Source organism: Colletotrichum chrysophilum, assembly GCF_026319265.1.
Source record: "Colletotrichum chrysophilum strain AFK26 chromosome Unknown scaffold_100, whole genome shotgun sequence".
In the NCBI taxonomy this organism is placed as follows: Eukaryota; Fungi; Ascomycota; class Sordariomycetes; order Glomerellales; family Glomerellaceae; genus Colletotrichum; species Colletotrichum chrysophilum.
Genome location: NW_026517387.1, coordinates 69,067 through 81,109, shown reverse-complemented (window position 1 = coordinate 81,109; position 12,043 = coordinate 69,067). Strand labels below are relative to the sequence as shown.

General features: G+C 53.2%; 4 protein-coding genes and 1 non-coding gene across 5 annotated transcripts; 4 read left to right on the top strand and 1 right to left on the bottom strand.

Annotated features, from left to right (window-relative positions):
- Nucleotides 1–1,982: 1,982 nt before the first annotated feature.
- Nucleotides 1,983–2,990, top strand: COL26b_009907 (uncharacterized protein; the record flags this gene model as incomplete). Its single annotated transcript, XM_053182621.1, has 1 exon — nt 1,983–2,990. One exon carries the CDS (start codon nt 1,983–1,985, stop codon nt 2,988–2,990), a length of 1,008 nt encoding a protein of 335 aa, XP_053033429.1.
- A 253-nt stretch (nt 2,991–3,243) lies between these two features.
- COL26b_009906 lies at nt 3,244–3,354 on the top strand. The gene has a single exon. It is a non-coding gene; the product is annotated as a tRNA-Leu (tRNA).
- Nucleotides 3,355–3,623: 269 nt separating this feature from the next.
- COL26b_009905 (uncharacterized protein) lies at nt 3,624–5,677 on the bottom strand (the record flags this gene model as incomplete). Its single annotated transcript, XM_053182620.1, has 2 exons — nt 3,624–5,613; nt 5,652–5,677. The coding sequence occupies 2 exons, from the start codon at nt 5,675–5,677 to the stop codon at nt 3,624–3,626; spliced, it is 2,016 nt and encodes a 671-aa protein (XP_053033428.1).
- A 781-nt stretch (nt 5,678–6,458) lies between these two features.
- COL26b_009904 (uncharacterized protein) lies at nt 6,459–7,257 on the top strand (the record flags this gene model as incomplete). The annotated part of the gene is given in 2 exon segments (XM_053182619.1): nt 6,459–7,213; nt 7,233–7,257. The coding sequence occupies 2 exon segments, from the start codon at nt 6,459–6,461 to the stop codon at nt 7,255–7,257; spliced, it is 780 nt and encodes a 259-aa protein (XP_053033427.1).
- Nucleotides 7,258–8,199: 942 nt separating this feature from the next.
- On the top strand, nt 8,200–10,152 carry COL26b_009903 (uncharacterized protein; the record flags this gene model as incomplete). The annotated part of the gene is made up of 6 exons (XM_053182618.1): nt 8,200–8,418; nt 8,555–8,693; nt 8,880–9,369; nt 9,421–9,587; nt 9,643–10,055; nt 10,105–10,152. 6 exons carry the CDS (start codon nt 8,200–8,202, stop codon nt 10,150–10,152), a joined length of 1,476 nt encoding a protein of 491 aa, XP_053033426.1.
- Nucleotides 10,153–12,043: the final 1,891 nt, after the last annotated feature.

The following is a 12,043-nucleotide window of genomic DNA, read 5'->3' as shown; positions in this document are numbered from 1 at the left end:
CATTCAGAGCTTGCCGTTCAAGTAGCACGCGTAACCCAAACGCCTTCAATCTACAACGAACAAATTTTATGAGGTGCATGCGGGCCCTGATGACAATGCAATTGGCTCTTCACCTCTTATAATCCTCCAGTTGTTACTGATCTCAACTATCTCGTCACAACCCTCGACGGCCCATGACCACTTCTTGAGAAAGCCAGGGGTTGCCTCCCAGTTCCGCTTATCGTGCGCCTCGCCCCAGACAACGAAGCCATTCCTTCCGACTGATGGATCATCTGCAGAGTCCTCTATGACCAAAGGACAACTTGATGATGATAAAATCCCCCCTTCCCTGCGCCGCTTAGCCGCGGCTGCGCGAATCACTGACCCCAGGAGATCCCTGAGGAATTCGTTGTGATCGAAGCAAGCCTCCCAGCGAATGAGATTATCCCGGACTCGTGCAAATGGGATCACGTTAATCCAAAAGCTATGAGTGTCTGTTGCCTGAGCCGGAGTTGGGTGGAGAGACTTGGGCATGTTGGGATTGATTTGGTGTATGGTTGATGTGATTGTGCAACGCATGTCGCCTTGATAGATTACCGGTGGGGCAAGCCATCCATCTTTGGGAAGATTCCGAGGAGATGCTATTGCCGTTGTCACATCGAGAAGATTGGCGTTAGATACGAAAGCTCGGAAAACATTGTGCTCAATAAGATGGAGCAAGAAATCCGCGTAGAGTGTTGTAGCGAAGGCTTTGGACGAGTCAAGCTTCGCCGAAAAAGCGTCACGGTCAGTCTCGTCAAGGGTTATGACCTCAATGTCTGATGATTGCTCCCGCGGCTCCTGCGAGGAAACAACCAAGTCCGTAGGCTGACTCGGAGGGGTTCCCAGTTCTTCTAATGAGGCCGTTATCGCCTGATATGGCTGTGCATCATCCCCCAATCGCCAGCGATCAACTCGGAATGGTCGCCGGCTTGGGGTAGCATTGGCAGCAATTGTTTTGAGACGTTGCCCTGCAGCTACCGGTCAGCGCCGTCATTGTGATATCGCATGACTTCTAGAGCCCAACTCGAGCATGCAAACAGACTTACTGCGTGCTCTTTGGTTTAACCGGTTCTGTACTCTCTTTCTCTGTTTCCTGTCTTCCGCGGTTTGCGCGCTTCCCGCGGCGGGCTGATTTTCAAGCGAACTCATCACTGCGTCGGGGAGGGCAGCAGCCGGGCTAGACTCTCGCTAGAATTAGAATCTCAGCTTGCCCCTCGATTTCATCAAAATGTTGATGAAGCTGGCGATATGATGGGGGTCAGCCAAACCCAAAAGGGGAAAAACGGTCAGCCAGGTCTGTCAGCGACAACGTGACGCGGCGGGCGGAGTGCACGCCGGAGCCCGGCTCGCCCGAAACGGCAATTCAAGTCAGCCGGTTTGTCAGAACTCCGCTGTGGACGCTTGGCAACGTTATCACGAACGGCGACCTGGACCCACAGCATCCGCTCTTCAAGCTTTAAACGGCAGTTTAGGTCAGCCATGTTGCTGTGAAAATGTCACTGCCGCCTTGGCATCTGAAGAAGCCCGATGCCAACCCGAATTCCTCGTTATGCTCGTTGATTCGAAGGGCATATTTTTGCAAGGCGAGAAGTGAAAGACTGGAGACAATGGTGGATTCCCGGGGGATAACGGGCGGACTTTGCGCGATTCATGTAAGAGCACTGGCCATGAGTATGGTACACTCGAAGGCTTCAACATTCGGACGGTTTGTTAATCAAGAATGAACAGCTCTGTGGGGAAAGAAGTTTGGAACTTGGAGATGTGTATCTTGTGGGGGCCTTGGAGACTTCGTCTCAGTACTGCTTCCATCTGGTCGCACCTATAAAGACGATTCATAGTCGAACTTTTACCCTGAATTCTAGATCATCATCTTTAGTAGCAATAAGAAGAATCTCATTTTTTCTCCAACACTCTCATCGACGAATTTCTGAACCACATACAAATCAGTCAAAGCTTCAAATATGTCCCGCTACGCTGAGGCCCATGCCGACCCTCAGGGAACGGGCGATGCTCGCCCAACAGCATTGCAGATCATCAAAGACGAAGGACTAGAAGGCAAGCTCGGGGGAAAGGTCTTTGTCATCACGGGAACTTCATCAGGCATCGGCATCGAGACCGTCCGTGCTATCGCGGCCACCGGCGCGAAGCTGTTCCTCACTGCGAGGAACGTAGCCAAGGCGAAGACCGCCCTCGCCGACATCCTTGACCCGTCTCGCATGGAAATCATCCAGATGGATCAAGGATCTCTGGACTCCGTCCGCGCTGCCGCTGCAGCCATCCTCTCCAAGACCGACAAGGTCAACGTCCTCATCAACAACGCCGGCATCGCGGCCATCCAAGCTCTCGAATTCACCAAGGACGGCCACGAGATGCAATTCGGCACCAACCACCTCTCCCACTTCCTCTTCTTCCAGCTCTTGAAGCCGGCTCTCCTGGCGGCATCGACTCCGGAGTTCCCCTCCCGAGTCGTCAACGTTGCTTCTGCCGGCCACCGATTCAAGGGTATCAACGCGTCCGACAACTACAACTTCCAGAAGGGAGGCTACGAGCCAATGATGTCGTACGCCCAGTCCAAGACTGCCAACATCTACATGGCCAACGAGATCGAGCGGCGCTACGGGTCTCGCGGTCTGCACGCGACGAGTCTCCACCCTGGTGTCATTGACACGCCGCTCTCCGTCAACTTCCCCAAGGCGGAGATTGATGCTTTGTTGAGCAGCCCCGAGATGAAGAAGCAGATGAAGTCCCCGGAACAGGGGGCTGCGACTACGGTGCTGGCTGCAGTTGGCAAGGAATGGGCCAACAAGGGAGGTAGATACCTCACCAACTGCACAGAGGCGATTCCCGAGGTCGAGGGATGCGGCCAGTTTGACAGTGAATACCATGCCTCGTGGGTGTATGATGAGGAGAGTGAGGGACGACTGTGGAGAGATTCATTGAAGCTTGTTGGTCTCGAAGACAAGGAGTGAGCTGCGAGCAATCTTGTCGGGTACCCGCTGTGTGTAGTTGTGACAGGCCCATACTCTACATGTTGAGCAGCATGGATGATTCTCAATAGATCTCTGTTACCTCCTAAATTCTAAAAGTTTTCGTAAGACCTGCATAATGCGATTGACCCATCAGCAGCGGATCCTATTTCGCTAGCGGCTGTCTCCATTCCTGACTGTTCTTGGTGGACCTCGCAGCACGGTTCTGGCATCCTGTTGCTTAATCAGGCATGTGGGCAATCTGGCCGAGCGGTCTAAGGCGCCAGACTCAAGCGTTCGCTTCATCCTCCAAGAGGATAGCATTCTGGTCTCGAAAGAGGCACGAGTTCGAATCTCGTGGTTGTCATCATTCATTTTTGCTCGTTGCTGCTTTGAAGAAGGTAAAGGTTGTCTATGTGAATCTTCACACCAAACAAAGGCAGTGCCGGAATGAGCACCTGTGGCAGAGCCGGCTGAGAGCAGTGGAAGCTCGATTGTATGATCCAAATCTACCGTTAATTCGTTGAAACCCAGTGTAAATAAAATCCCAATTCTATGATTCCCGCATTTTTGTTTTGCAAGTTTTCCAAGTCTAACCAAAGCTCCCATTCATCATTGTCCAGATCAAGCACAAAATCAACAGTCAGGAACACTGACTGGGATGTTGAAAGGCACGCTCGTCGCCAAACCACTCAAACTAGTCTCCTTGAACTCATTTCTCATTCCCTTGGCGGTCAGACGCATCGCGCGGATGGCGTCGTCCAACCTCACCTTCTGCGTGCCCGTCTCGCTGCTCAGAGCGAGGTTGGCGCTGGAGATGGCCTTGATGGCACCCAGAGCGTTACGCTCGATGCACGGCGCCTGCACGAGGCCGCCGATGGGATCGCAGGTCAGACCCAGGTTGTGCTCGATGCCGATCTCGGCAGCTTGCTCGATGGCCTCGGGGCTCGCGCCCATGCACGCCGCGAAGGCGCCCGCGGCCATGGAACAAGCCACGCCGACCTCCGCCATGCACCCGCCCTCGGCCGCCGAGATGGTTGCGCCGCGCTTGTAGAGCATGCCGATGGCAGCGGCAGTCAGGAGGAACGTCGGGATATCCCGTTCCGGGTCGTCGCTGATGAACTCGATGGTGTACTTCAGCACGGCGGGGATGATACCGGCAGCGCCGTTGGTAGGCGCCGTCACGATGCGACCGCCCGCTGCGTTAGTCTCATTGACCGCGATAGCGTAGACCGTGAGATAGTCCATCGTGGGGAACGTAGTCCGGCGCGAGGGAGACGGGGTGATGGGGTGGTCGAGGGAGCCCAGCACGCGCGGAGGCGACCTTCGGCCCGGGCCGAGGCCGACGCTCGTCTTAGACTTACTGTCGCCAATCGTCGCAGGGGTTTTGTTGGATGCTGCCAACCCTGAGGAACCAATGAACTGGATATTCTTGCCGTCGCTCTTCTGCTCGTTGGGATTGGGCGACGTCTGGCCGGCGGTGGAATACAAGCCTCGGGTCAGTCTCCGATAGAGTGCGGGTGCGCGCCGATGGAGCTTCAGGGACCCCGGCAGCTTGGTGTCAAGCGGCGCCTGCACGCTCTCCAAGATGCTGGTGTCCATCACCTGCCAGATCTTGAGAAGCTTATGGTAGATTTCCTCATCCGTGTAGCCGTGGCTCTTTTCATTTTCGTAGACGAGCTGAGCAATTGTGAGGTTGTGCTTGCGACAGAGCGAGAGCAGGCTCGTTGCGTCTCGGAACGGGTACCGAGGGCCCTGGCTGCCCGACTCGCTCGTATTCTCGGGATTTTCTGAGATGTTGACACCATTTCCCTCAGATGCAACCGGTGAAAGGTTGTCTGATGAGTTCCCCAAAAGAGCCGTGTCGTCCGTTACTTCGGGCCTGACTTCGGCGCCTGTCCGACGGTCTCCCGCGGCATCGGATCGTCTGATCTCCTTGTAGAAGAGGTTCTCTGCCAGATCCACCGGATGTCTACCAGCAGTATCCTCTGATGACGGGTCGGGCGAGTCCACGCGGGCGACGGACGATGAGGATGAGGATGAGACATCGGGGTTGATTGACAAGGCGCCGTTGACAACGAAGCCACCGCCGACGCTGAACATGTCGTTGGTCGCCAAGACGTACCCATCCGCATCGAAGACTGTGAAGCGCATGCCGTTACTGTGTGTTGGCAGCTTGCGGCCCCATTCCCAGACGAAGTCACGCTCGTAGTCGAAGTCAACCTCCTTACCCTTGCCGTCTGCCAGTCCGTGCCCTAGGAATAACTTCTTTGTGTTCTTGATCTCAGTGAACCTCTCCGGAACGTAGGCCGTGTCGACTGTCTCGACATCCGCGCTCTCAAGACCGAGCAACAGGGCAGAGGGTGTCATGTGGCCCTCGCCGGTGAGCGCCAGACTGCCATAAATGGAAACCCGAATCTTGTTGACCTTGTTCAAGAGATTCGCCTCTGCCAAATCAGCAACAAAAATGTTGCCAGCACGCATCGGACCAACGGTGTGAGAAGATGACGGGCCGATGCCGATGGAGAACAGGTCAAACGTTGAGATGACGGCATGCTCGTGGTCGGCCTCGCTGTAGCTCCCCGTCTCCTCTTCATCCTCGGCAGCATTGCGCCTCCGAGCGGTGCTGCTTAGAAATCGCTGCGATTGAATGCCCAAACATACCGTAGACTGGATTGGCCTCGCCGCATGTCGTGATATCTTCGTGTTGAGAGTCGAGGGAGCTCGGCGGCCAGCGATGAAAGTGCTCTGTCCAGCCCGCGTTAAAGCGCGTTGAGCCGGCGCCCCACGTAGCAGGGCGAGCTGCCGGATCGATGAACAGCTCATCGCTCTCCCAAGAATCAACAACGGCGGACGGAAGAGTATCAATGGCGGGCTTCTTATATGTCTGGAAGAAGACACGAAGAGCTGATGAACAAAAAAGAACTTTATTGTGACAGAAGGCGGTCTGGGGTACGCCTGGGAGATAAGAGCAGAGCTCTCCCTGGATCTGTGCTGGATCTGGGGTAAGACAAGCAATCAGCCCCAGAAATCCTGACTCTGACCAATCATCCCGCCGGAATTGGTCAACCCTTGTGAGGTGTGCTTGATATGGACAGATGATACGTAATAGTCTGCTCGTTTTATATGGAAAGAAAAACCTTGATGAACTCATGACAGTTTCAGCGACGTTGAGCCCACGCGCCTGCGGGCCATGCAGCAGCGTTGGTGTCGAAAACATGCGCATGTGGGCTGCTACAGATGGTGTTGGCTCGCCATCATGAGTGCCTCGTCACAATTGGACAGACGGATGTCGTAAGCGGCGTTAAGCCTTTTTGGGGAGGTGATGCAGGGGGTGGAGGGGGAATCATCGAACGCCAGGCAGACGTTGTCTTATCTCATCAAGCTCTCTTTCAACATCGATAACCTGTTGTTCCTCTCTCCTTTCATCCATATTCACTTTTTACTCGCATGTCTGTTTACTTTAGAAAGATGCCAGAGATAGAAGAGTACCACAAACCAGCTTCACGGCTCACGGACGATGATGCCGAGCCCGGCTCCTCATCCGAAGCGATGCCAATGAACCCCCAGCCGCAGTCCGGCTTCTTCTCCGCCCTGCCGCTCGAAATACGTCAGAACATCTATCGGCACTTGTGGATAGCCGCCGGATCGACACAGCATGTCTACAAGGCCAGCCCCTCCCCGCTGGCGCCCCTCTCCCACTGCGCTTGCATCTCGGATCCGGACGCCGAAGACGTCCGCGAGATCAACCTCACCAACGTTCTGGAAGCCCCGCCCGCGGAGCAAACGCCGGAATGCCGAGATGGCGCTTTCACCGCAGAGGCCATGGCACAGCGTGACGAGATCAACGACTGGCGACTGCGCAACGCTTCACTCTGGTGCAACCACTGGGCATGTGAAGAGGAACCGCCCGTGCTTCGGCCTGTGGGTGATACGATCGGCGATAGCGACGGCGATAAGAAGAAGCGGCGGACGATGGTGAAGGAGTTTAGCCCCTTTCTGGCCATCCTCCTAGCCTGCAAGCGCATGCACCAGGAGGCGGTCGACTCCATGTACGATGACACTGCGTTTTCATTCATCGGGATCGATGCTCTTTCACGATTTTTGGAGACAACCAACGCCGAATCACTGCTTCGGATCAACACCCTTCACCTCATCTGGGCCGCCTCCATAGAATCATACATGGACCCTGAGGATGAAGAGGCCATTACAGCCAAGATGCAATGGTTTGACCTTTGGTCGAAGGCTGCTGACAAGCTCCCTCGGCTGAAGGAATTTCGAATTTGGATGTACCCGCAATACGCCCGATACCCGATGCCCCATGAGGAATGGTTCAAGCCTCTTCACTTGTTCAGAAATGTGCCCTCATATCAAATCTCATTGAGATGGTTTCAAGACCCCGCGACACCAGACACTGGGCCCTTGGATTTCTTAGAGGAGGCACCCTTCAAATATGAGCGGACGCCACCACTCGGGGAGAACCCTTTGCATTTCCATTGGCGTCGCATGATGGGACTCTTCCTTGATGAACCGAGGTCAATGCCGACACGGAGGCAGAAGAAGAAGAGATATCTCGGCCGGTCGTGAGACGGTGCCTCGCTTGGGTATATGATAGTGATGAAATATGAATTATTCGATGATGACGCTCGTGGCAGTGCAATGGCAAGTGAGTTGCGAGTCGACTTTTATTGAAGGCTTCTCTCACACAGCCATCTCAGCTTAGGTGCTCATTTAGAAGGTTCTCCCACTGGACTGTAAACTTGCTCTCGGTGGAGATCCAATGCTACAGTGGATGACATGGTCAGAACCTTAATACTTATTCAGAAAGCACTCTTATCACGCTTATCAAGCCGCAGACGAGAGGTATTTGGTTTATTGAAGGAGCAATTAGACTTTTTCGCTCTCGCATAATCGGCAAGTGTCTTGACTCGTTTCTCAACAAGCGGGGCAACTACGACGCTCTTTACCGGGACTTGAATTACTTGCTAGTAGAAAAATTGGCAATTCTTGAGCTGCCGGTGCAACCTAATCGGGCTATGTGTAAAATACGCGGTTTAGTACCTCGGATAATGATTCGCCGGTGATGGATACAAGTAGCTCAAAAGACACACCCACTGTCAACACAACCTAAGCGTGAAAATCTACCACACGCTGCCCCTACGCTATAGCGACCTACATCACAACACTACTAACCGTGATACTAGGGGTCAAAATGAGTGGGATCATCTTCACCGACGTCCTTGCCAACCCTTCTCCGCTAGGACTGACTGCCTTGGTTGTCGGCGCTCTCTTCCTGTTGGCGAGACTCTTCAAAAGGACAGTCCGACTCTCGGATATTCCGGTCGTTGGAAATGCTACGAGCAAAGAAGCAAGGAGAAAGGAGTTTCTCTCCGGTAAAGCCAGAGATCTCTATATCGAGGGCTACAAGAAGGTACGCGGTTCAGCGAGCTGGGAAATGAATTCAACGGGACTAAGTAACTGCCAGTTCAAAGACAGTGCTTTTCGAATGATGACTGCGAGACGTAAGATTTTCGAACCGCCATTGACCGAATCATCTCACGATGAAGAACCTCACCCGGCGTGTAGAATCCGAATGTGTCGTTGTATCACCGGAATTCTTGAAGCACCTAAAGAAGCTACCTGAAGACGTTCTCAGCTTCAACGAGGCAGTAGAAGAGGCAAGAGATGATGAGTTCGCTGAACAGAGTTCATGCTAACTCTTTGGCAATGAAGGCTCTGCAGACAAAGTACACCAACATCACAAGCAATATTCCCACGATACCGCATACTCTCAAAACTTCACTCAATCCCGCTTTGTGTAAGTGGCGCCAGCATATCACGGCCCGTATCTGCTGCTGATCGTCCAAGTCCGTTTGAATCCAATCATTCTAGATGAAGTCTCAAATGCGATCCAAACAGAGTTCCCTCAGTCAGCGGACTGGTCGGATGTTAGAATCAACGGCAAGCTAGCCCGCATAGTAGCCAAAACATCAGGCCGAATCTTTGTTGGGCCCGATCTCTGCAGAGACGAGGTCTACCTCGATGCGGCGGTCAACTACACTCTGGACATGACAGCTGCTATCCAGGCTGTGGGGTTTATATCCCCCTGGCTGCGTCCATTCCTAGCGTCCCGAGCACCGCAAGTCAAGAAACTGCATCACCGCTTCCAGCAAGCTGACGATTTCCTCCGGCCTGTGGTCACAGCCCGCCGTCAGGCTGCACTTCATGGCCTCAATGAGAAGGACAAGCCAGATGACATGTTGCAGTGGTTGATGGACTCCAAAGACAAATTTGGTCAACAGAGTGATCGTGCGATATCAAAGTATCAGTTAAGCCTGACCTTTGCAGCTATTCACACGACAACGGCAGCATTGACCAACGCGTAGGCTCAATTGAAAGTCTTTCTCTTTGACAATGGCTGATTTTCATCTAGCTTTTATAACCTTGCGGCAACACCCGACCTCGTGGCAATCTTGCGACAAGAGGTCGAGGAGGTCCTTGCTGAGACAGATGGCAATATTACCGCAGTCGCACTACAAAAAATGGTGAAGCTAGACAGCTTCCTGAAGGAGATCATGAGATACTACCCTCAAAGTGCCAGTAAGACACATGCTTCACCTATGAGATCAATCATCGGCTAAATATCACCCCTCAGCGGCATTCCAACGCAAGGTCATGAAGCCAGTCACTCTGCCAAACGGGCAAACAATTCCTACCGGTGTCATCCTGGAGGTCCCTTCACATGCCATCAACTACGATGAAACTATACACGCCAGTCCGGACGTCTTTGACGCGTTAAGATTCTACAAGATTCGAAAGGAAAAGGAAGCTGCGTTGAAAAGTAAGATGTCAGCGGAGGACGCCTTTGCGGAAGCAGCAACAAACAATCAGTTTGCGAGTGTGGGCGATACAAGTCTTGCCTTTGGATACGGGAGGAACGCCTGTCCTGGCAGGTTCTTTGCAGCAAACGAGATGAAGATGATTCTGGCGACTACGTTCCTGAAATACGACCTGAAGATGCCTGATGGCTGTACCGAGAGGTACAAGAATCTCACTTTCGGATCTCAGGTATGCATGCTCTATTGCCTTTGAGGATTAGCTAATGATATTATCGCAGTCAGTTCCAGATCCCACAAAGACTATCATGATGAGGCTGCGGAACTAGACTTTACGAGTAATCCTTCCTAGATAGCATGATGTGGAAACGAACATGCAACGAACTACTCTGAACTCCCTACAGAATTTTGCAGGTAACATAGATCACGTGAGGTAGCTCTCACGATTTTGTCACTCAATTCCCATAGCCGCTTTTCCTTCTCCTCATCGAAAGCATGCGGCGCGTACCCAGGTCCTGTTCTGCCCTCGGTGCACGTTTCAGACGGGACACCTTCTTGGACATCAGCTAGATACTTGCCACCCTGATGTTGCCACTCGGCACCCACAGCAGCCCAGATTGTCGTGGCCGCGGCTTGCTCGGCGGATTTGATGAGCTTCGCGATTTTAGGAGGTCCAAACAACTTCTTCATGAAGTCTTCCCCGACATGGCGACTCAGGCCAGAGACCACTGCGCCGGGATGAACGGAGGTGGCGTGTAAGTGATGTGGGCCGTACCGTCGCTCGACTTCGTTCGCCATCCAGATATTAGCTGTTTTTGAGGCTCCGTATGCGCTGTGTGCATCATACGTCGTCGTCTCGAGATTCAAATCGTCGAGGTCCACGGAGCTCGCGAGATGAGACCGCGAAGATACCATGACAAGCCTTGACGGGTACGATGGGCTTGAGGACTTGAGAAGAGTGTCTTTGAGAGCTTCGAAGAGGCAAAAGTGTCCCAAGTGATTGGTTCCGAAGTGCATCTCGAATCCATCTCTAGTCAAAGCTTTGGGGTGCATCCCAACACCTGCCTATGATTGAGCATTATGGTAGTCAACAGCACACCAAAACCTACCAGCATTGCAAATCAAACAATTCAGCGTGTCGCTCAACTGCAGAAACTTTGATGCTGCATCTCGAACACTGGCTAGCGAGTCCAGGTGCATCTCAATGAAGACCACCTTGCCCGGCTTGCCGTCATGCATTATCCGCTTCACGACTTCTTCGCCGCTTGCCGTGTCACGACCCGTGATGTAGACATCAGCGCCGGTGGCATGCAACGCCCTGGCTGTCTCGACCCCGATTCCGTTCGTGCACCCCGTCACGAAAAAGACTTTCCCCTGAAGTTTGCCATCGAGTCCTTGGTCTCGGATGACTTTCAACGCCGTGGGTCGAGCATCGCCAGGACCGTTCGGATCCTCATGGTCCTTGTCGTAAGGGGCGATCGGGGTCGAGGCCACGGTTTCGGCCGAACTTCGATTCATCTGAAGGAAACAATCACCGGAGAAAAGGCTGCACCTGTAACATAAGAATGTTTGCAGGCGACAGTGCGACCATAAGTAGCTGCCCCTCCAGCTCCACGCTGACGTGCCAATTAAGGTTTTGTTTCCCACATAGGCAAGTTTCCCATACGAAGGGCGGGTCGGCTGATGCCGGTGGGACAAGAGAGCTGATTCAGACTGTTGCATTGCGCGGCCAAGCCACTCGGTTTCGTTTGGACCGAACTGCCTTTATTTTGACAACGTCCAATCTGAGGGGTTGGAGGACGCCATCATTATTTGACAGGTGACCTAATAGGTGGAACACAGACAAGACCACACCCACACCCATCAATATCGGCGAGTCTTGCGCGCCATGCTACAAGGATCTCGATACTTCACGACACTAGCGTCAAACAACCTGCTGTTCATGGTTCTATCAACTGGTCGCCTGCTGTTCAAGGTCTTCAATCTTTCAGACGTACAGAATATATGCCAGCGAGAATCTATCTGTTGAAAACATGACTGAAAATCTCCCCGGAAATTTTCAAAGACAGAAATCTCGGCATGGGATCTGCAGCCGGCTTCGGCAGCCGGTAGCACCACGGCCTCGAATGCTGCCATGGCGTCCGTGCATTTGTTTGCGAATAGCGTCTTCACATCAGACGATACAAGCTGAAGCACAGGGGCTGTGAATGACGCTGCTAA